Source organism: Papio anubis, chromosome 3 (genome assembly GCF_008728515.1).
Source record: "Papio anubis isolate 15944 chromosome 3, Panubis1.0, whole genome shotgun sequence".
In the NCBI taxonomy this organism is placed as follows: domain Eukaryota; kingdom Metazoa; phylum Chordata; class Mammalia; order Primates; family Cercopithecidae; genus Papio; species Papio anubis.
In genome coordinates, this window is record NC_044978.1 from 181,771,761 (window position 1) to 181,796,379 (window position 24,619).

The 24,619-nt window shown below is 46.6% G+C and overlaps 1 protein-coding gene across 1 annotated transcript in view; it reads right to left on the reverse strand.

The window, feature by feature from the left end:
• Positions 1 to 24,619, reverse strand: part of HTT (huntingtin) — a 162,453-nt gene that overhangs the window by 34,746 nt on the left and 103,088 nt on the right. The window contains exons 38-43 of the mRNA XM_021938205.2: positions 20,018 to 20,140; positions 18,864 to 19,099; positions 17,655 to 17,797; positions 7,074 to 7,281; positions 2,936 to 3,077; positions 127 to 306 (exon numbers count right to left, since the gene is read on the reverse strand). Of these exons, the coding sequence (XP_021793897.2) occupies positions 127 to 306; positions 2,936 to 3,077; positions 7,074 to 7,281; positions 17,655 to 17,797; positions 18,864 to 19,099; positions 20,018 to 20,140 (1,032 nt within the window). The remainder of the gene's footprint in view (positions 1 to 126; positions 307 to 2,935; positions 3,078 to 7,073; positions 7,282 to 17,654; positions 17,798 to 18,863; positions 19,100 to 20,017; positions 20,141 to 24,619) is intronic.

Here is a 24,619-nt window from a genome sequence, read left to right on the forward strand (position 1 = left end):
AGCGAGAAGGAAAAGAACAAAAGATGACTATTTTGCCTATCAGAAATTAAAGTTAAAAATTTCAATACTCCATTTTTAAGGCAGAGAAAACTGCAACTGGCAATTGTTGGCAGGATGAAGACGTACAGTTGAAAGGTTTTCACAACGAGACTGAATTGCCTGGATGAAGAGGCCGCTGGCAGCGGAGTTCCGATGAACAGCACTGATGAAGTCCTGTACTGGAGGCTCGTGGGAAAGGCTGATCAGATCTTGAATGTGATTTACAATGAGCCACGTTAAGTGCTCGGAGTCATGGAGGTTCTGACACTAAGGAAAAATATGATGAGAGATTCACTTTCAAGTACACAAGAAGAGACCAGGTATTAATCCATAGAAAGGCCAGAAAGGGTAAGAAGGAGAAAACACATCTCAAATATAAACCTCACTAAAAAATATACAGTGTATGAGCACAAATAATTGAGGAGGCAGGAAACTGGATTTACCAAGGCCGTCACCTCCAACCACGCACTGCAGCAGAGGCTGTGTGAAGTCAGGCCCCCCTGGGGAAGTAGGGTACAGCAGTCCAGCTCTCAGAGACACTAACAAATGGCCAAGGGTCAAAGGACAAAGGCAGGCCTCAGAGATCCGTGGGCAGGAGGGGCAGCGTGGTGCTGCGACGCTCCCATCAACAGCACTGCCTGCCCCCTCCCGGGCTTCGAGCTGGCCAAGCCAGTGGGGTTCTCCAATTACTCTTTTTCCAATTTTGTGATAGTTCAGTGGGAAAAAAAAAATCCTCTATCACTGCCACGGTCTTGACAGAATTGTTTAATCCAAAATATGAATGGATCCCACATATCAAATAAATCTTAAGTGTCGATACATTTAAGATTTATAAGAAAATAAAAAAATATATATTTTTAAACACGCAGAGCCTTTTCATCTTGATTCATAATCCTAGGCAGAAACTGTAAAATGTGATCAATTCCTTGACATTTGGTTAACGATTAATATTTTTCATTTGGGATCATCTGACAGTACAGGTTGAATAACCCTTATCTGAAATGTTTGGGATCAGAAGTATTCTGAATGTAGGATTTTTTTCAGGTTTTGGAATATGTGCATTATACTTATTTGTTGAGCTCCCTAAATCCAAAAATCTGAAATCTTCCAGTGAACATTTCCTTTGAACATAATGTCAGCACTCAAAAAGCTTCAGAATTTGGAGCATCTGGGATTTCAGATTTTTGGATTTGGGATGCTCAACCTCTATTAACTTACAAAATTAATATCTTTTTTTCTTACATTTCTGTGAAAAACAGCATGATACAATTATATTATCCTTAAAAGTAGAACAAAACAGAAAAACTATTTCAATACAGAATGTAAAGCAAAAAGTGAATATTAACAAATTGCCATCACCAGAAAAAGTCTCTAGGATAACACCTCTTTCAGTTGGAGAGTCGGCTTCCTTTTCTGATTCAGAATATTTAACACTGTTTTGCTATGTGACAGCACTATCTATAAGATACCATGTTTGTAACAAAGAAATGTATATGTTTTAAGTATTTTTAATATAAATACAGAAAAAGTATTAGATCTACACCGAAATCTAACAGCAAGTTATCTCTGAGTAGTATGATTACAGAGGTTTTATTTTCCTGTTTTTTGTAAATTCTCCATGGTAAACATGTGATGCTAATTTTACGGTTAAAAACTCCTACAAGTTATTTTTTTTTTTAAGAGAATGGCATTTAAACAGGAATCCCTCATAAAACATGGCAATGAACATCTAACACCTTTTCTACAAATTAACTTAAAAAAATTTTTTTTTAGAGCAGGGGTCTCGCCTTGTCACCCAGGCTAAAGTGCAGTGACACAGTCACGGCTCACCGCAGCCTCAAACTTCTGGGCTCAAGCAATCCTCCCTTCTCAGTCTCTCAGGTAGTTGGGACCACAGGCACGCACCACCATGCCAGGCTAATTTTTCTTTCTTTCGGTAGGGGCAGGGTTTCTTTGTGTTGCCAAGTTGGTCTCGAACTCCCACGCTCTAGCCATCCTCCGGCCTCAGCTTCTCAAGAAGCTGTGATTGCAGGCACGAGCCACCACACTTGGATAATTTTTCATTTTTTATTTTTTTAGAGATGGGGGTCTTACACCGTAGCCCAGGCTTATCTCAAACTCCTGGGCTCAAGTGATCTTTCCACCTTAGCCTCTCGAGTTGCTGGAATTTAGGCGTAAGCCACTGCTCCCGGTATTAATTTTTTTTTTTTTTTTTTGACGGAGTCTCGCGCTGTCACCGGACTGGAGTGCAGTGGTCGGATCTCAGCTCACTGCAAGCTCCGCCTCCCGGGTTTGCGCCATTCTCCTGCCTCAGCCTCCCGAGCAGCTGGGACTACAGGTGCCCGCCACCTCGCCTGGCTAGTTTTTTTTTTTGTATTTTTTAGTAGAGACGGGGTTTCACTGTGTTAGCCAGGATGGTCTCGATCTCCTGACCTCATGATCCGCCCGTCTCGGCCTCCCAAAGTGCTGGGATTACAAGCTTGAGCCACCGCGCCCGGCCTAATTTTTTTAAAAATTTAAAATCAGAACCCCACTACAGTCAATGCACTTATCTTGTTTTTCAAATCATTAGTTATTATTACTCCATTGCTTCCCTCGAATTAACAAATATGCCCAGCATCGTGTTGGCGTGAAGCCAATAGCTGGGCATTTGATAAATGAGTCAGCTGCATCAACTCTCACAGTCCAGCTTAGAATCCAGTGACTGGAAGGCCAGGCCCGGTCTCCAATTATATGTCAGAGCAGAAGTAAACATTCATTCCAGATTTAGTTTTGATGGAGCTGGCAGGACACTGGGCAGTCTGGGTTCCAGAGGGTCCAGGCAAGTGTCATCTACTCAGGATGTTCTCCCGGTCCCCACCTCCCTCAACCCCGTTTACAGGCATTTCAAACTTACGACATAATCACAGAAGAGAATGAGAGCCCCTCTTCGTACTATTTCTCTATTGCACATTCCAAGTTTGGCTGCCAAGTCAGAATCCTCCTCTTCTCCAGACATCTGGGGACTAAGTAACTTTGTGCTGGACAGACTGTGTCTTCTAGAAGGAGCAACAGATGCATTGACAATGTTTCTGGATGGCAGTGAGCTTATTTGCAAAATACTGAAAATGATTATGTTTAATTCTAGTTCTAAAACAGACAAGTTGGTTTAAATATTGCCATATCAGAATGTTGTATGTGTAATATATACTCTCAGTTATCTATTCCCAAGCTACAATAAACCACATATGAAAAACTAAAGAAAACAGAATTTAACAGGCAGAAAATTAAAATGCTTGCCTGAATGACAAAATCCACCATAAAGCTGCACATTCAATCAGCACCTTTATTTCAGAACTCACACTGGCTATGTTTGATAATTGAGCAATTGCTTTTCAAATTCCCCATCTGCCATGAAAGTTGCCAACTGCCAGAAAGAAAATCTCCCTGCTTTCATGTTTTACTGTTCGTGTCCCAATGAAACATCACCACTCTAAACACGTCCAGGGTATACATTGTGGAAATTCTGTTTAAAAACACTTCTTCCCCACTAACACAGGTTATTTCACTTCACACTGACTTCTTCTCACTGTATTATTATTATTTTTTCTTTTTGAATAGGTGGGAATTATAAACCTTGAGACTCTTGGCTCTAGTCCATACAGTTAAAATGTTGACACACTCCCAAAGTGCCCCTCTGACCTTCAGGGTCTGACCGAGGACGACGTCCTTCCCATTGCAGCAAAGGGCCTTAACGGGGAGAGAGGTCACATCAAGCTAAGAATATTCTGAAATACAACAACTTTTCCTGTAATCCCTCAGGATTTAGAAGAGAACTGGTAAAAACCAAAATTCTACAGATTTAAACTTTTTAAAAACTGCCTTTTCTCTGTTTCCCAACTGGTGAAGTGAAAGCAAACTAGAGCCCAGCCATATAATGCTCAGCAGTCACAAGAAGCCAGCCACCAACGCGTGTGCAACGCATGACGGTAGACACCACTCACTGCAAGGGGCCAGACTCAAAAGGCTGCACACTGTGTGGTTCCATCTCTTTCTTAATTTTTTTCCCAAAGACAAGGTCTTGCTGTGTCACCCAGGCTGGAGCACAGTGGCACGATCATAGCTCACTGTAACCTCAACAAGAGATCCTCCCGCCTCAGTTTCCCAAGCAGCTGGAACTACAGGGACATGCTTGTAATTTTCGAACTTTTTTTTTCTGGAGATGGGGTCTTGCTAGGTAGCCCAGGCTAGTCTCGAACTCCTAGCCTCAAGTGATCCTTCCACTTCAGCCTCTCAAAGCACTGGGATTACAGGCATGAGCCACCACACCCAGCCTGTAGATTCTATTTCTATGACCCTCTGCAATGGGCTGAATAGAGCACGGATTGGTGGTTAGACCTGGGGAGGGCGGAACATGGCAGAGGAAGAGGGAACTATCTGAAGCGACAGCACTGCTCTATATCTTATGTGGTTGGGGGAGGGGGCTGTTACTGACTACAGTTGATACAAAAGTACATTCTACTGTATTATAAATTATGTGTCAATGTGAAAACAGGAAACTTGCCCTTTCTCAGTCGGCTGTCCTGCCAGCCCAGCGTGACTTACACTCAAGCTGTAATTATGTACTTTGCAATAATACAGCTATAGGGTAATGAGCCTCTGAAAGAGAAGAGGCAGCATTTGCAATTCAAATATTAGCAGTAGACATAAAGAAGGGCCAGTGTCAACTCAAATTCAGCCCCAATTTGTAGCAGCACAAGTCCCCCAAATCGCAGGCCATATACCGCCAGCTACTAGTGGCGAATGAACGTACCAAATCCAGGGTGACTCAGAACAAGATGAGCTGGGAAGTGACCAACATGTCATGTGTACCACAACACACCCACAAGTGCTGAAGTATAGGCAGGACTCTAACAGCTCACCAAAAGGTAAGACAGATTGAGTGAATCAAACCCACGGTGACAGAGTCCATAAGAGAGGGGCTAGGCCGGGGCAGGGCCCACACAAGGACCTCCTGGAGCAGAGCACCCAGTGTCGCCTGGAGCCAGCTCCCATCTGGGAGCCAGCCTGAAAGGAGATGCACACTAACCGAGGAGGCGTCAAGGGTAAGCAGCAGGAACTTCTGCAACTGGATAGAGCAATTTTATAGCTGCTGAGTCCGGATAAAAAAAGAGCAGCTGTGTTTTGTGTTTCATACTTCTAGTAATTCATTTTTCTCATCTCATGGAAATAAAAAGATACTCATCCCCCACCACCCATAGCTGGAAAAACACAGTCCTAAGAGCAGCGGTTTAAACTGGAACAGCTCTGCTCTCTATGGGCATCGTGGACACTTACGGGGATTTATTTTTTCCTTCCACCACAGGGAGACCTTAGACACTCACATACTAAAATGCTTGTTACATATTATCTTCTCTTAATTTTACCTTTACATTACCATTAAAGAATGATATTTTTTGAATTTAACTATTAGGTTAAAAATCCATTGATCCATTAATTTTTTTTTTTTTTTTGAGATGGAGTCTCACTCTGTCACCCAGCCTAGAGTGCAGTGGCGCGATCTCAGCTCACTGCAACCTTTGCCTCCTGGGTTCAAGCGGTTCTCCTGCCTCAGCCTTCTGAGTAGCTGGGACTACAGGCACCTGTCACCACGCTTGGCTAATTTTTGTTATTTTCAGTAGAGACAGGGTTTCACCATGTTGGCCAGGCTGGGCTGGTCTCGAAGTCCTGGCCTCAGGTGATCCTCCCGCCTTGGCCTCCCAAGGTGCTGGGATTATAGGCATGAGCCACCACACCCAGCCTAATCTATTAATGTTATTTCAGGATAATGGAACAATACAGAAGGTTATAAAGGAAAACTGGGTCAGAGGGGGTCAAGAAACAGAATTTACCTACATTTATGAAAAGCTGTAGTTTGCCCTCAGAGGGCTGAATGAAGACGCGTGCTGAATTCCAAACTAAATTTACCTTTGGTTTATTTCTTTTAAACACTGATCATCTAAGCATTTCTGTTATTCCAATTCAGGGAACACAATCCCAGATTCAGAGCTTTCTGATATAACATCAGAGTGAGCAGGCCTGTCAGAAAAGGAGTGATCTGCTGCATCCGCAGCTGATTTCTCTGCACGTTAAAGCAGCACAGAACTAGGAGACACTGACTTTCTATCTCCTGCTCCCACAGTGCTCAGTCATCATAACAGGCCTAAGACATCCTCCAAGTATTTTAAATACTTGGATGCCACACCCCACTACATACGGCACAGAGTGGATGGTTACGAATGCCCGCCAACAGTGGACTTTCCAGCTGAGTGCCATGAACTGGCCCTACTGCGAGCCCTGGCCGCATATGGCCCAGTATCCATACTGAGCAGAGAGGCACGGCAGCACCTGCCCTCTTTTCTCTCTGGAACTTCTTTTCCCCAGTGTGGGATCTTGAGCCTTCCAGAAACACTGTGCTGAGGATTCAGCTAGGGCGGGGATGTCACAGCTTTAATTTCCACATGTATACAAATAATGGAGTGTTGGAGCACCTAGAAATGGAGCTTAAGCCTGAAAACCTTTTACAAAAAGAGGGCCACCCATAATGAGAGACTTAGTAAGTCTTTTTGAATGGTCAAATAATATTTCCAAGAGGTTTTGAAATTTGCTAAATCGTTACTCCATTATCTAAGAATAACCAGAACCACATTTAATTTATAATGAAGTTAAGACATTGCAACATATCTGGCTATGGAACCAATTGAAGGACTAGAACTTAGTAGGAGCCACACAGCATGACAAGCATATCCCACAAGATGGAATGGTGTCAAAGAACTTGCCAAAGAAAATCACATTTAGAAAGCAATTGCTATTCTGAATGCCTTTGGCTGGACCGCATGTTTGTCTCTACAATATGCTGTCCATGAAAGGAATATTAATATGCAGCAGAAATTTTACAAGCCCTCACAAAAAATGGAAAATGAAAATGCTGTAACGGTGGCCCAATCTCAGGTTACTGGGAGTCTCAGGACAGAGTGCTGGGCCAGCGCCCTGGGCTGTGGGCATTATGAACCTACTTCGGGGTCTGCTGCACTTCTGCCCACCAGCGGTAGTCGGTGTGGTTGACAAGCAGCAGGATCTGACACCAGAGCAGCACCAGGGCCGGGTGGGTGGTGATCATGGAACGAGCCCGCAAATTCAAGCTGTCCAGGGTGTAGAAACTGCCGCCACAGCCATCACTGCGGAACAGTCTAGTGGCAGCTGCTGTGATTCTCCGGAACATTCCTAGAAACAAAGTTAAGAAGGAGAAATGTCTTTGCTTTCATCTCAGTCCAGTGCCACATGGCTACGTGGAGATTTTACATAAAAATGAAACAGGCTGAGTTGTTTCCCATACTTACATATTCAAAGCACCTGGCATTTAGAAAATTCTGATTTTTCTAAGCAGAAACAGACATTCTGCTTTTTTTTTTTTTTTTGAGATGGAGTTTCACTCTTGTTGCCCATGTGGGAGTACAGTGGCATGATCTTGGCTCACTGCAACCTCCGCCTTCTGATTTCAACCTATTCTCCTGCCTCAGTCTCCCGAGTAGCTAGGATTACAGGTGTCTGCCACCACGCCCAGCTAATTTTTGTATTTTTAGAATAGAGGGGGTTTCCCCATGTTGGCCAGGCTGGTCTCGAACTCCTGACTTCGTGATCCACCCGCCTCAGTCTCCCAAAGTGCTGGGATTCAGGCGTGAGCCACGTGCCTGGCCAATATCCCATTTATTTAATGGATTGGTCAGGAAAGCTAGCCTTCCTCCTCTCCCACTGTCCACCCCTGCACTGGTTGGCAATGCCAAGCCCTCCAGAAGCTTCAAGCCAAGAGCTGTGAAAGTCTGAACACAGCTCCTGCAGAACGAGTCAGGGAACACTCAGCACCTCGAATCACTGCACTCAGGCCACAGCGGGGCCCCCCACAGGACTGAGCCACAGCTACACAGGCAGGAACAGCACTCGGCACCTGCCAACCTGAACAGCTCCTGGGCTTGCTAAGAACTGAGGGACAGAAATGCTGTAAGAGGCCAGGTGAGCAAGCAGGACAGGTGCTGGAAGAACATGGGCAGCCCCCTGCGGTCCAGGCTGTGTGCTCTCTGCAGGCTCCTGACACCTGACAGCCAAGTTGCCTCTGTGCCCGGCCATGGAGCATCCTGGGCCTGGGCAGGCCAAGCGGTCAGCCTCCCCACACACAATGCTGGCACCTCAGCCACACACTCAGTTAGATTCTACCTGCAAGTTTCTCCACAGCATCCTTCTCAGGGCTCCAGGAATCATGACTTGATTCTATCCTCTCCTTTGGATAAACAAGATCAGAGGCACAGAGACATGCACAGGCTGCAAAGCACAGCAGGCAGAGGCAGCAAGACTTGGGAAACAGAGAAAGGCCCATCTGGCCAAGGTCGCCCTCTCCCCCAGATCTGGGCCTCCTAGCATCATTGTTGGGGTCAAAATTTTATTTCTGATTAAATTTCAGGCCGGGCATGGTGGCTCATGCCTATAATCCCAGCACTTTGGGAGGCCGAGGTGGGTGGATCACTTGAGGTCAGGAGTTCGAGACCAGCTTGGCCAACATGGCAAAACCCTGTCTCCACTAAAAATATAAAAATTGGTCAGGCGTGGTGGCGGGTGCCTGTAATCCCAGGTACTTGGGAGGCAGAGGCACAAGAATCGCTTGAACCCAGGAGGCAGGGGCTGCAGTGGGCCAAGATTGTGCCATTGTACTCCAGCCTAGGCAATGGAGCAAGACTCTATCTCAAAAAATTTAAAAAAACAACAAAAAAAATTCAACACATCCCTGAAGTGAAAGGGTCCCGAAACAGGCAAAAACAGAGTAGAGGCTTTTTAGGGCTCCACAATGCCTTAAACTACAACCTGAGACTAAGGAAGTGAGCTAAAAGCAGCAGCACACTCAGAGAATACAGACCAGGTCACAACGATGAGTTCTAATGCCCTGTCTCTGGTTCCTCCAGGTTTCCTGGGATTTCTCTACACTTGCTTCACAGTCAGCATCGTCCCCTCCAGCCCATTCTGCACTGGCCTCATCCTTCTGTGGGGCCCTCTTTCCTGCACGGGCCCCTTGAGTGAAGACGCATGCACTGCCTTCAAGAAGATGCAGCCAGGCCACAGGGCACGTGCAGGGACAGACCCGGGATGTGGCGGTTTTGAACACGTAATAGAAACCCACAATCTGAGCTGTGTTCTAGGTGGCTGAGCGTCAACACAGGCTCCGAATCAGACTGCCTGGTTCGGATCGTGGCTCTACAGTTTACTACCTGAGTGACCTTGGACGCACCTTACCTGGGGCCTCAGCTTCCTCAGGTTTAAGATGGAATTAAGAGCAGTATCTGTCCACAGGGTTGCAATAAGGAGCAAACAGGAGAACCCAGGTAAAGGGCTCAGCGCTGCACGAGGCACGGAGGAAGTGCTCAGCCCCTGGGGCGGCAGCGGGGAGTCTGTAGGGAAGTTCGGGTGGAAGATGAGACGGACTCTGAGAGCCACCTCCCGGTAGATGGAGAGGAGGAGGTAAGGTCAGGGTCCCTGGGCTGGTGGGAGGAGGAATGGACAATGATGCTGGGATTTTGAACATCCCTAATGACCTAATTAACAAGAAGAGGTCCTGGAGAGTGACAGTGGTGCTAGTTCAATTTTCAGCGTAAGTCTGAGGTACTGGCAGGACAAGTCCCATGTTGAGAAGCTGGATGCCAGGACTACGCGGACCAGCAAGAGAAAGTTGTCCACGAGAGCAACAGCCAGGGTCACAAAGGGGAGAGACCTACTAAGGCCGAGGAGAGAGGCAGAGACACAGAGAAAACAGTGACGAGAGACCACGGACAGCAACTCGGGGAACACAACCAATTAAGTGGCTAGACAGAGAAGACCCTGCAAGCTACTGAGTGAGGAGAGGGCAGCCCCACAGAATCAAGCTGGGGGGCCCAGGATGAGAGGGACCGAGAAAGAAAGAACACAGGCAGCCTCTGCAAAGGACTTTTCAGTAAAGATGATAAGAGGCAGGCTGCCACGGCTTGAGAACCAAGAGTGAAACAAACCACCAGGGGCAATGAGAATGGAGTGTACACAGAGGGAGGGACCCTCATGAAGGAAGCAGGAGAGCACAGGAAGTGCTGGTTTGCTTTTAATTTAAGGTTGACTTAGTGCGGCTATAAGTGCAAAAGAGCAGCTACAGGCTGGAAAGGAAAGATAAGACACACGTTTCACTGTGGTGAAGTACGCAATAGATTTTTTTTTTTTTAGACAGGGTCTCACTCAGTTGCCCAGACTGGAGTACAGTGGCACGATCACAGCCCACTGCAGCTTTGGCCTCCAGGGCTCAGTCGATCCTGTCTAGCTGGGAGTACAGGTGTGCGCCACCATGCCCTGTTTGTATTCTCTATAAACAGGATTTCACCATGTTGCTCAGGCTAATCTCAAACTCCTGGGCTCAAGCAATCTGCCCGCCTTGGCTTCCCAAAGTGCACAGGATTACAGGTATGAGCCACCATACCTGGCCTGCAATGGATATTTTTAAATAAGCATCAAAGGCAAAATTCAATTCCAGAGAATCCAGAAGGATGTGGCGTGAGGAAGCAGACATAAGAGGGGTTGGGAAGCTGGCAGGAGGATGAGACTGAGCTTGGGGACAGGACAGAAGGTCCCCTGTTCCGCCGGGATGTTACAAGGAACCCAGGGTCCCTTCCAGGTGGAGGGAGGAAGAACGGGACAGAGGTTCACGAGAAGGATTCATCACTCTCTCTGCGGAGAGCCAGGCAGACACCTGCTGGGCATGGTGTGGGCATATCAGAATAGCAAAAGCTTTAGAAGGCACTGCACTCTTGGCGGCTCATTCTGAAGCCACCACTAATCCCATGGTGACACCCGCCTGGTCCCCTCCTTCCAAGGGTTTCCCTGACTTTACTCATCCTGGAATCGCCTGTTTTTATCCTCAAAGAAAACACATCAGAGACCACAGTGCTGCTTGCTGCTGGGAGGCAGCAGGACGACGTCTCCCAGTCCCCTCGTACGGGGTGGGGCTGTGACCCATCACCAGCAGAGAACACCAGCAAAGGCATGCATGTCACTTGTCCAAGGCCACAGAGCCTTCTTCTCTACCTTCCCTCTCCTTGTCCCCAACTAGACACAGAGGATGTGGAGGTCCAGAGAAGAGAACCAAAAGAAGGAAAGGAGCCTGGGTCCCCGAATTCCCACATGGAGGAAAACCATCCGTGAACCAGAAACACCCTCAACACACTGTCATAAAACCAAGAAACAACCCTCTCTGGCGTGAAGCCACGGAAATGTTGGTTTATTTGTTACAGTAGCTACCATCATTTAACAAAGCCAACGGCGGCATTGAGAACGTGGCTGAGATTAGAAGATGCTTCTCGGAGGAGCCTCCCTTCCTAGGGTCCCAGGTAGTGATGAGCAGCAGTCTCAGACAGAAAGAAGGCAGAGCCTGTGGATCACAAGGGTCGCACAGGGGAGCCAAAGGGACTCGGGGGAAGAGAAAGGGACCAGGTGCCCAGAGACCACAATGGCAGTGCAAGAAAGGAGGGGGGCAGGAAGGTGGATGCAGGCTGCACCCAGAGAAACAGCTACAGTTGCACGCAGCAGCTCCCCAAGTCCTGATTTCATGAGTTAAACAAAGAAATACTAAAAGGAACAACGGAAGCAGGAACTGGAAATGAAGAATGCTGCTTCCAAAACAGGCAGGATGTGGGATCGCATCCCAGTTCCACCATCAAGAGCTCCTAGGGCAGAAACCTCTCTGGGCTGGGCTTGTTCGGCTATGACATGGAGAGAACCACCTCTAATCCACGCCACACAGTGACTGGGGCCCATGGTGGGTATTCTGCAATTGCCAGCGGCTACATTCACCCCTAACAACCCAAGAAGTGGCCCGATGAGAGAAAGATCGATGGGCAAGAAAGAATGCTTGGGTTTTCATTCTTGGTTTTGGCATAGGATCTTTTAGAACTCAGGCAGAAAGGGGGAAATACTTCACAGAGCTGTTCTAAGAATTAACTGGGATAATTAAAATTAAACCTACCACATACCCATGAGAAAACTCCACTGCTTCCAGCATTATAATTGTCAGTGGCCCTATCCTTTCCCCAAGGGTGAACTTGAATCAATGCCAACTTTATTACTATAGAAAGGACCACTTTCTCTTCCAGTATTCCTGCTTTGCCCCATAAAGTGGAACCATGGACGCTTTGGAAAGGACAGGGAAAGAGCTGTCGTGCAGCCATCCCCTCTGCCACAGAGGAAGGGTGAGCAGGCCTCCGTGAGGGTCATGGTACCTCTCCACCACCCACGACCAGGACTCAGGGAGGAAGGGGCAGCAGTTCCTGCCACCCTGACTGGGTATGGTCTGGATGGCAGGCAGGGAAGGGCACAAGATGTGTCCTTGAAAATCATAGTGAGCAAAGCTGGACAGCCGTGTTGAGGCTACAAAGCCAGACAGCTCTAATCCAGCCACATGGACAACAAACAAAGCTGATGCTTCCACCCCCTGGGCCTCTGGTACCATCATCTGTTTCTAAACCTGTCTATCTTGGACCAAAAGAGAGGGATGCTGGTTACCCCAAATGTTGTAAACAGGAGGACAGGTATCTTTCTTGGCTATTCTGCTTCTCCCAGATGGAATCTGAAATAGGCACACACCTTTGAGCTAAATACCCTCCTCCCCCAACAAAAGGAAAAGCAGGAAACTAAAAGTCAAGGGTGCCATTCTGACTAGTTCCTGAACCAGGTATTGTTTAAGAAGTAATGCCTGAAATGGACAAATTCAAAGGTCTCCATTTTCAGTGTATGGGTGGAATTCATAGCCTTTGTTTAAGCAGTACGTGAATACGAATTACCAATTTACATGCTAAACACACCTTACCGATATAAACACACAAGATGGATTACTTCAACTCTTATCTTGAAACCAACCAAATACAGTAATTCTGCCACCTAGTGTCTTTCAAATAAATGCAGTCAAACGAAACAAGAAGACAGAAACAGACATTTATATATACACGCACAGACAACTTACTTGCAAATGTTGGGCCAATTAAATAAGGTCAAAGATAGCAGCAGGAAACCCACGTGCCCCTCCAAGCCCTCCACTCTCTCCAGTAAAGATGCTTCTCAACAGACCTGCAGTTTCATACAGGAGCCACTATCCACACAGAGCTGTTTAACTTAATTAAAATTAAATAAAATTATAAATTAAGCTACCCAGTCAGACCAGCCACATTTCAGGTATGGAACACCACACGTGGCTAAAGGCAACTAAATTAGACAGTGCAGACATCCCGTCTCTGCTGGAAGTTCTACTGGACAACACTTCAATAGTAAAAGTATTTTGTCTCAATTTTGAGATGGAAGAAGAGGAAATCAGCACAAGAAGACAGTGAACACCTTTGAGCTGCAGAGATCGCTCGAACATGTAGAAGGACACAGAACACACCACCCTTATCCCACGAAGGCAAGACTAGTCCTTAGAAATGAGGCTATCTTGGCCAGGCGCAGTATGGCTCAAACCTGTAATCCCAGCACTTTGGGAGGCCGAGACGGGCGGATCACGAGGTCAGGAGATCGAGACCATCCTGGCTAACACAGTGAAACCCCATCTCTACTAAAAAATACAAAAAACTAGCCGGGCGTGGTGGTGGGCGCCTGTAGTCCCAGCTACTCGGGAGGCTGAGGCAGGAGAACGGGGTGAACCCGGGAGGCGGAGCTTGCAGTGAGCTGAGATCCGGCCCCTGCACTCCAGCCTGGGCGACAGAGCGAGACTCCGTCTCAAAAAAAAAAAAAAAAAAAAAAAAAAAGAAATGAGGCTGTCTCCTCCTGGCATCAGATTCAAACCAACTGGTGGCAAAATATTAAAATGACCAATATACTAAAATTGACCTATCATTCATTAACAAGGCATATTTTCTCAACTTTAACCTTATTACAGTGGTCAATAAAGCATAATCTGAAGATCTTTAAAAAGAAACAAGAAAATTCTTTCAATAATAGCAAGTAAGGCTCAAACACTAGAGTCCATTATCAAAATTAAATTTTGGCCATGGCTTGTGTGGAGGGTGAGAGCAGCTGAATGCAGTGGCCATGAAGAGGCCCCTTTCTCTGGACTCTGTGGCGCTGTGCGGCCAGGCCCCACTCGCCTCCTGCCCGCCTGCACTCTCAGCTGCTCTCTCGGGTGCCGGAACATTCCTCTGCAAAAAGCTAGCTACTTCTCCCCTCGGAAATCCTGCCTCTGCCGCCCGCCCATTTTGTCTGTCACTGCACTATTGTTTTCCTTCATAGGAAATATTGAGACTTGTGATACTGACTCACTGACTGGAAGTTCCATGCAGGCAAGAGCCAGGATGCTCAACTGAATCTAGCAGACTCAGAGCCTGCTAGCATGGAGGCAGGCCACTCCTCAAATGGACCAAGGCTGAAAATGCTAATTATCTTTACTCTAAGGGTATGTCCGCAAAATGTGTACAAAAATCCAATAAGAGAAAGGAGTTTCTGATCACAAAAGCACCCTGCCCCATCCCTTTTTAAGGCAACTACTTGTTATCTTTTCTGTTTTCAGTTCTGGTAGTTACCTTCAAAATTCTAACTGATGCGCTGCTATCCCGTGCAGCAGACCATCAGTTACTGCATGCGCTCCTCTCCCTTACTCCCGGAGACGAGCCCCACCTCCTCATCAATGGAATGCTGTCCAGTCTCCCATTTGGCCCAGGTGGACCAGAGCATTCAGGGGTTTATGGTCACCCATATGACTCATGCAAGGCCAATCACATGCCTACTTGAGGGGCTAAGACAGGAAGCAGAGATGAGACTGGGCGCGGTGGCTCACACCTATAACCTCAGCATTTTGGGAAGCAGAGGCAGGAGGATCGCCTGAAGCTAGGAGTTAAAGACCAGCCTGGGCAACATAACAAGGCCTCCATTTCTACAAAAGAATTTTAAAACCTATCCAGCCATGGTGGTGCATGCCTATTGTCTCAGCTCCTCAGAAGGCTGAGGCAGGAAGAACTCTAGAGCCCAGGAGTCCGAGGCTAGAGCGAGCCTCGCACTGCACTTCACACCACCGCACTTCACACCACCGCACTTCACACCACCGCACTTCACACCACCGCACTTCACACCACTGCACTTCACACCACTGCACTTCAGCATAGGCGACAAAGTGAGACCCTATCTTTAAAATAAAATTTAAAAAGTATACAAATTAAGAGAAGAAAGCAGAGCTGATATGCATAAATATACAATGCAGACCACAGAATTAAAACACTAGATGCAGTCCTACCAACTACCCTTGCCTGCACTTTCCAGGAGCTCAAACCAACAAATTCTTTCTCTTACTCTAGTTTAAATTGGGGTTTTATCCCTGCAACTGAAAGACTGTTGAATACAATCACCACATCATAATTTGTCATGATTTACAGACTTCAGACAACTTTAGACATTACCCATTAACTCTACGGTAATAAAGAGGAGATTTGGCTCATTTATACTACCTCCTAACAATCTGAGTTACATGTTTAGCTTTATCTGGATACCTTTGAAGTCTCTATATTTTGGTCTGTCAACTTCAGATGATGTAATCATGTAACTCCAACAATGCTAGGTAAGGATTTTAGTGCCCCTTCCATTCCCACCCCTACCTCTACCATCTACTTGCCAAATTAACTTGGTTAGTTTTCCTTTTATATTCATCAGAATTGAAGACATTTTCATTCTGTTCTGAAACCATAATTAAGTCAGCAAGTCTTCAGCGTTTCAGTCACATATTGACTCCAAAAATGAAAGCTCAAGCAATACTTACATTATGACTATGTGAATATAGTTCCCAAGAGAGCCAAGGATCCTAAAAGGATGGCATCTCTTTCTATGGGTCTTTGATCATGACCCCTAAGCTGCTTAAAGGAGAACCTTTTTAATATCAAGGGCTTCCAACAGATCAACTGCTGAAAAATCAAGCCATATTTTGGTTTGCCTCATATTTGGACCATGACTTAATGCTATTTGCTTTTCCTAGAGATTAGAATTGCCTTTCTTTTTTCTTGTTGAGAGAAGAAAGATGTGCCTATCCCCTAGAACTAGTCTTCTAGCTATTTACTCATTTATTTAAAGCAAAGCATTCTCATGACAAATGATCGTTCTTCTTGGAAAACACACTGTCCTAATTTGGACTGGTTGCTTTCTATGCTTGCTGCACAGCTGGCGTCTTATGACTTTCTTGGGTTCACTGTCCTTGTAATTTTCTTTCTTTAGAGACATGGTCTTGATCTCTCGCCCAGGTTGGAGTGCAGTGGCACGATGGTGGCTCACTACAGCTTGACCTCCTGGGCTCAGGCTCATGTCACTACCCCTGGCTAATTTTTAAATTTTTTTTATTTTTGTGGCGATGGGGTCTCTTGCTATGTTTTCCAGGCTGGTCTCAAGCTCAAGCGATCATCCCGACTCGGCCTCCCAAGTAGCTGGGACTACAGGCATGTGCCTACCATACCTAGCTAGTTTTTTATTTTCTTTGTAGAGCTAGGGGGTCTCACTATGTTGCTCAGGCTGGTTTCAAGCTCCTGGCTTCAAGTGATCCTTAAACCTTGACCCCCCGAAGTGTTGGGATTACAGGCGTAAGCCATTGTGATTGGCCCGTCTTAACCATTTTTGGGTCTTGTCTTGCTTTGTTTTTTTGAGGCAGGGTCTTACTCTGTAGTCGAGGCTGGAGTGCAGAGGCATGAACATACCTCACTAGAGCCTTGACCTCCTGAGCTCAAGCGGTCCACCAGCCTCAGTCTCCTGAGTAGCTGGGACCACAGGCACACCACTACCCCTGGCTAGTCTGTTTGTACAGATGGGGTCTTGCCATGTTGCTGAGGCTGGTCTCAAACTCCTTGGCTCAAGCAGTCCTCCTGCCTTGGCCTCTCAAAGTGCTTGGATTACAGGCATGAGCCATTACACCTGGCTCATCTTAACTATTTTTAACTGTAGAGTTCAGTAGCATTAAATACATTCACACTGTTATACAACCATCACCACCATTCATTTCTAGAATAACTCTTTTCATCTTGTAAAAATAACTCCCCTCCCCTGCAGCCCCTGGCAACCACCACTCTACTTTCTGTATCTATGAATTAAGTACTCCAGGTCCCTCATATAAGAGGAATCACATAGTATTTGTCCTTTTGTGACTGGCTTATTTCATTTAGCATAATGTCCTTAGGGGTCATCCATGTTGTAGCACGTGTCAGAATGTCCTTTAAGGTTATTGAATATTAAGGTTCAATAATATTCCACTCTAAGTATACACCAGATTTTGCTTATCCATTCGTCCATCAATGGACACTTCAGTTGCTTCCACATTTTAGCTGCTGTGAATAACGCTGCTATGAACGCTGGCATGCAAACATCTTTTCACCACCCTGCGTTCCATTCTTTTGGGTATATACCCAAGAGTAGAACTGCTGGGTCATATGGATCAGGCTGACTCTTACAGCAACAAACATTTTCAACTGGCACGCTGGGCAAGGCAGAGTTTCTACCGGGCAGCATAGCTCCTACACTCTAAGAGTGTACAGTGCAGAATGGGGAATTGAGATACTCAAGGAAGACTAATGTGATTTACCTACCAGACTTGAAGATGTGGATCAGACACATTAGCAGAGTGCCTAGTTCTTGGCAATAGAAAGTATGTTGCTGCTCACTCATTTCCACCTTCAGCTGTTTTGTAACAATGTCTTCTAAAAGAATACCCACCAGTTGTAATAGAAACCTTCCAAGAAACAAAAAGGGTGACAGTGAATTAGGTGACTACTATAAAGCACTTATGCCAAGTATATATGAAAATATATGTGGTAAATATTAAGTAAAAATAGAAGTAAAGTACATTAAACTGTTAAAGTGAAACGCGTAACACCATCGCCTTGGATACAGTCACTTTTTCTCTCTGTGTATCACCTTCCTCGCTGAGGATGAAATGGCAGGTAGTATTTTTTTAAGCTTTGTAAACTGTACACCATTACACAAATACAAGCTGATCATCTGTCATAGGAATTTAATGTACCATCAGTTTTAGCCAGCTGCTTCAATGCAACAGAGGGAAAGCCACAGGCTGCCTGCTGAACCTGCAAACAAAAAGGTGCCCAGCAGGCTTACTGGGCTTATCTCCATCGACAACACAGGGCATCTTCACTGACGACAAACCAAATGACGGCTGCATGAAGTCACAGCCACTCAGCCAGAAGTAGCACATTTGCAGCAGCAGCTCTAACTCAGTGAACGCTCAGAATCCAGCAGAGGTGGAGAGGGACCCATCTAGGCAGCAAGTATTTATGAGTGCCTGATCACTGTCCTGAGGGAGCTTCCCAACAATTTATGAGGGAAGACAGGATTGGATACTACAGGTATTTACTGGAGGCAGTCTGCCTTGCAGGGAGAAGTATTTTATTACTGACAGCGTGTAAAACTGCCGGCACATGGTGAGAATGTAAGATTCACTTTCTGTGGCTTCTCTTGGGTTTTAACTTCCCTGAAGGCAATGCACGCCTACTGCCTGCCCCCAGGACAGCCACCCCACTGCCCTGCCCTACCTGAGCAAGCCACTGCTGTAGCATCTCTACTGAGGACAAGAGACAGAACATGACAGAACCTCAAGAGAGGTATGAAACAGGAGCCACAGATAAGGCAGGACGGATTAGAAAATTACACTGATACAGACTTCTTTACCCAGCTCAGAACTGAAGCGAGACCAGGTGTTATTCCAGACTTAACTGATCATGAAACACCAAGTGACTTCCCAAAAGGCATGGGTTACTTACAGGCTCAGATAGAAAGCATACCTTGAAAACGTTTCTTCTGGCAAATTCTTTATTTGTTTCCCTTCACTGTGTTCTTCTAGTGCTGAATGACTGTCCCCATCTCTTAGCCTATTAATTACTGGACAGGAGATTAAATATGGAGAGAAAGAGAGCTCCTGAATACGAGAAAGAACAATATCTTCAGTTGACTGGGAAATCAGAACCCTCAAAATGGCCAGAATTCCTGATATCCACAGTTGAACAGTGCTCACAGATGCCTAAAATAAACAGAATACATAAGTCATAGCTAAAGAAAAAAGGAAGATTAAATTTCCCCCAATTGCCAATTTTGTAGAAAAAAAAATTACTCCTATTTCACTATCCTACCAATAAATCTTTCTATCACTGAGTCTCAAAGTGTGGTCCCAGAAAAGCAGCATTAGTTTCACCTGGGAATTTGTTAAAAATGCAAACTCTTGGCTCGGTGTGGGAGCCACCTGTAATCCACCTGTAAACTCTGGGAGGCTGAGACGGGCGGATCACAAGGTCAGGAGATTGAGACCATCCTGGCTAACACGGTGAAACCTCGTCTCTACAAAAAATTGGCCAGGCACAGTGGCACGCGCCTGTAGTGCCAGCTACTCAGGAGGCTGAGGCAGGAGAATCGCTTGAATACAGGAGGCGGAGGCTGCAGTGAGCCGAGATCGCACCACTATACTCCAGCCTGGGCGACAGAGCAAGACTCCGTCTCCAAAAAAAAAAAAAAACAGGCTGGGTGCAGTGGCTCACACCTGTAATCCCAGCACTTTGGGAGGCCAAGGTGGGCGGATCACGAGGTCAGGAGATCAAGACCATCCTGGTTAACATGGTAAAACCCCGTCTCTACTAAAAATACAAAAAATTAGCTGGGCATGGTGGCGGGCACCTGTACTCCCAGCTACTTGGGAAGCTGAGGCAGGAGAATGGTGTGAACCCTGGAGGTGGAGCTTGCAGTGAGCCGAGACCGCACCACTGCACTCCAGCCTGGGCAACATAGCGAGACTCCATCCCCTGCCCCGCAAAAAAAAAAAAAAAAAAAAAGGAAACTCTCAAGCTCCACCCAAACTGACTGACTCAGACATTCTGGGGGTGGTCCCAGTAATCAGTGCTTGAACAAGCCCTCTAGACTCATCTGCTGAGTCAGGCGAGAGACTCACCATCGTGTTTGGAGTGACGAACATACTCCGTAAAAGCATGTCCACCGGACGGAGGGAGGAAGGGGCCAAAATCTCAAATAATGTATTTAACACTCCAAGGGCTTCATGAGAGTCAATGTGCATCTGTGAAATTAGACACCACAAACATTTCTACATAAGCCAAAAGAAACGTCAGCTTCCTATACATCAGCTATGTAACTCCAGGGCAAATTGTCATAATCATCTCATCATCACGTTCCCTCATTTAAAAGCATTTTAAGTTCAGTGGTGAACCAAGCAAACATTTTTAGAACAACACTGTATCAGCTATATTTTTCCCATAACGGAAATCTTTTCATTTAGATTTTTATTACATAAATAATAAATGCTTTCTGTAAAAGACTCAAATATACAAAAGTGTGAAAAAAAAATCAACTAGAACTGCAGCACCCTGATAAATCATTACCAACATTTTGGGGACCAGTCTTCCAAGCGTCCCTTTGTAAACACATACACGGGATGGTATGCACACTCTTTTTCTTTTTTTTCTTTTTCCGCACTCCATCCCTCCCCCAACAGTTGTAACAAATGCTAAGTCGTGTATATCCCTTTCTTAATCTCCCCCATGTTCCTATAGCCATATCCTTGCCCCCTCACACACACAGGTTTTGTTTTAGTTGTTTTTGAAAAACCATAAACATCTTTGCTTTTCTCACTTACCAGTGCAATGGAGAACTCCCAAGGCAACTGGCTAAACTTCCTTCCTCCCTCCCCTTCCTTCCTTCCATTTCTTTCATTTCCTTCCTTCCTTCCTTCCTTCCTTCCTTCCTTCCTTCCTTCCTTCCTTCCTCCTTCCTTCCTTCCTTCCTTCCTTCCTTCCTTCCTTCCTTCCTCCCTCCCTCCCTCCCTCCCTCCCTCCCTCCTTCCCCTCTCCCTCTCCCTCTCTCTCCTCTCTCCCTCTCTTTCTCTCTCTCTTTCTCACAGAGTCTCGCTCTGTCCCCCAGGAGTGCAATGACACACTCATGGGCTCAAGTGATCCTCCTACTTCAGTCTCCTGAGTTAGCTGGGACTACAGGCGCACACCACCACACCCAGCTAGTTTTTGTATTTCTAGTAGAGACAGGGTTTCACCATGTTGCCCAGGCTGGTCTCAAACTCCTGAGCTCAAGCAATCTGCCTGTCTTGGCCTCTCAAAGTGCTGTGATTACAGGCATAAGCCACTGCACCTGGCCAGAACATTTTTAATCATGCAAAATAACCCAAGCTAAAATAGTCTAAGCTTATACCACAGTGTGTTCAACCATTCCTGATTGATGGTAGGCACTGACTGTTTCCAACATTTGTTTCGACTGAGCGTGTATACACATAGCAAACAATTCTGCAAAGAGATGTGGTGTTTTTCAAGGCACAGATGTGAAGCTCACAACACTGGCCACATCTTACGAGAAGGGAACAATGGACCTTCTGAGCTCCAGGATTCCTGCACCCTGGACCCTCACCTGTGCCCACCAACTCTGCCTCCCCCCAGCAACTCTGGGAGAACCCACAGTGCTCTGTCATCCATGCAGCCAATCCTAACCCGTGTCTGTGAACACGACAGAGATTTGTTTCTCCTGTATCAGGAACCGATCCTCCCTGTTTGCTTCTGTCCTCAGGGTGGAAACAGGCCCTCATTTCTGCCAACTTAACCCCCTGCCGACTCCTCTCCTCCTCTGGCTACCGCCTTATTGCTCTGCTCCTTCTTCAAGTAAAACCTTTTTCCAAGTCTCTCTCCTGTCCTTTCAGGAACACACTCCCATTAGGGTGTCCGGAGCTGCACGCCCCGGCCATAGCGAATAATAATTGACGATTAAAAACGCCTGAGCTTTATTCATTTCCACCTTACACCTCCTCCCTATCTTTGCCTTTTCCCCTGTATTAATACCTCATAAAAGATGGCGCTCTTCCTGCTTCTTCTTCACCCATTTTTCCCGCGCCCGCGAAAATTGCTACCTGACAGCGCAGGCGCCACATGATGTTCGACCAGAGAAACCAATACCTATCTGGCCACACCCTCTGCGATGAGATCATTTTCGCCTTGGCCCAACCCCTTCCCCTCCAAGTGTATATAAGGCACTGCATTACCGCCATTAAAGGAGAAACTTGATCAGAGCACTGTCTTGTCTCCATTTCTCGTATCTCTTGTTCCCCAAATTCCCACCCCCTCTTCCAGGGCCTGCAGTGACGATCCCGCGGGCCAGAATATTAGGGTTTGGCTCCCTTGGCTCCTCCAAAAGCACTCATCAGTGCTCTCGGTGCTGCCAAACCTGTGCCAAGCTCCCAGGGTGCTCACAGCAGATGTCACCCTCCTGCACAAAATGCCTTAAAAAAAATCTTGGCTTTAGGAACCCCACACCTGCCTACTCCCCCTGCCCCAGCACTGGCTCCCCTCACCTCCCTGACCTTGGAACTGGGACTCAGCAGGCTCGGTATTCAAGTTCCTCCTCCTCTCCAGCCAGGCTGCGTCCACTGTGAGTGGACATCTCAGATGCTGACCCCCTGCCCCACAGTCTCTCGACAACTCTGGGCTCATACACCTGATGCTGGCCTCGCCTCATTAGGCACCTGTGGGGTCTCAATTGCTACATCCAGACAATCTCTGACCTCCTGCTGCCCCCAATGTCTGCCCTACCTCGTCCACAGCCACCCTGTCCTCACCCTGAAATCACCCCCAATGCCCTGCTCTCTCTCACATCCCACATCTAAGTCAACAGGAAACCTTGCTGTTTCTGTTTTCACGCTGCCAAGGGATGCCCACTTGGGCCATTCCACTTCACCACTGGGCCTCATTCGGGTGGCTCTGCTCTGCTCTCCCCTCCCCCTCCAGACTACTCTCAACTCAGGAGTAAGAATGATCCTGCTAAACACCACATCAGGGCAAACCCTCTCAAGGCTCCTCCATGCTGGCCTCACCCCACCAGGCCTCGCTCCCTTCCTTCCACATGGCTGCCCCACTCCTCCACCCCCATTGCTTGTACCCTAACAGCACGTTCCCCCCAGGGCCTTTGCAGCTGTTTGCTCTGCTTGGAAGGCTCCTCCCCCAGGTATCTCCTAGGCTTGTATCTTTCCTTTCTGCAAATTCACTCAAATGTCACCAGATCACCACAACGTTTCTCATCACCAACTGAACAATGCCACTCCACCGCCGAAACCACCTAACTCTCTTCCCTCCGGGATTCTTCTGTACAGCGTTCCTGATCAGCTGCCATGGTAGAGACTTCACTCACTGGTTTTTCTATTGTCTGTCCCCTCACCCCCATCCCAACAAAACCTTCACTCCAAGAAGGCGGGGGGTCTTTCTTGAATCTGCTCTGATCACTGATGTATGTACTGCCAGTAACAGGATAGTATCTAGCACTACTTCTGAATGCAACACGCACCTGTGCTGAGCTACCTGGCCGGGGCTGTGCTACGCATTTCATAAATGGGCAATACCAACCTGAGATGGCATTATGAGGAGAAATGAAGTCAGCTGCCCCATGACTAGCATGGAGAACTGCTATCAAAGCACAATTTCCATTGCGGCAGAAATTAAGTCAGATATTTACTATGCATTCAGGCCTTCAATCTCCACTCTACTCAGATTATGCACAGAAGATAATGGAATAAAGCTTCCAGAGCACCATTCTAACACCATCTGTAGGCAGGGAGACCCTGACCACACTAAAACTGCTGTCAGTCTCACCAGAAGCCAAGATCCCTGTTCCATTGTCTAACTGGTCTCAGGATAACATTCCATTATGAAATCAGGATGGGGGTGCAGTCATGAAGGCAGTAACCATCAATATCACATGCCTCTGGTTTAAATCAAATGCAAAAAACCACGGACTACTTGTACTATACAGAGTAGTTGTTTATTGTGTATAATCAAGATGAACAAACATGTATTTGCTGAGTCCATTTAAAAGGCAACCTCAAGCCGTGCCAGGCCGCTCATGAGATTTTCTGGCGGAGCTGCCTTGAGGAGGACGCACCACCTTCTCTGTGAGATAGAGATGCTGCTACACTGGGGGCACAGTGTCCTGTGCCTGACTGGGGGCATGTTGCTTCCAAAATTGGTACTGCCAGGCCATTTCCTTCCACTGCATTTGTGGAAACAACGATTCATGTCATTTGATTATAGAAATTCTGATTAGTGATGAATAGACCAGGCAAGGTGGCTCACACCTGTAATGCCAGCACTTTGGGAGGCCAAGGTTGGTGGATCACTTGCACCCAGGAGTCTAAAACCAGCCTGGGCAACACAGCAAGACCTCGCCTCTACTAAAAATACAAAAAACTAGCCAGGCGTAGTGGTGCACACCTGTGGTCCTTGCTACTCGGGAGACTGAGGTGGGAGAATTGCTTGAACCTGGGAGGCGGAAGTTGCAGTGAGATTACACGACTGCACTCTAGCCTGAGTGACAGAGCGAGACCCTGTCAGAAAGGAAAGAAAGAAGGAAAAAGGAAAGGAAATGAAAAAGGAAAGGAAGGGAAAGGAAAGGAAAGGAAAACTGCTAAATTACAAGTAGTAAGGTAACAAAAACAAAAATGTAACCACCAAATAAAACACTGCGTTGACCAGAATGCAGGAGGCAGTATAGG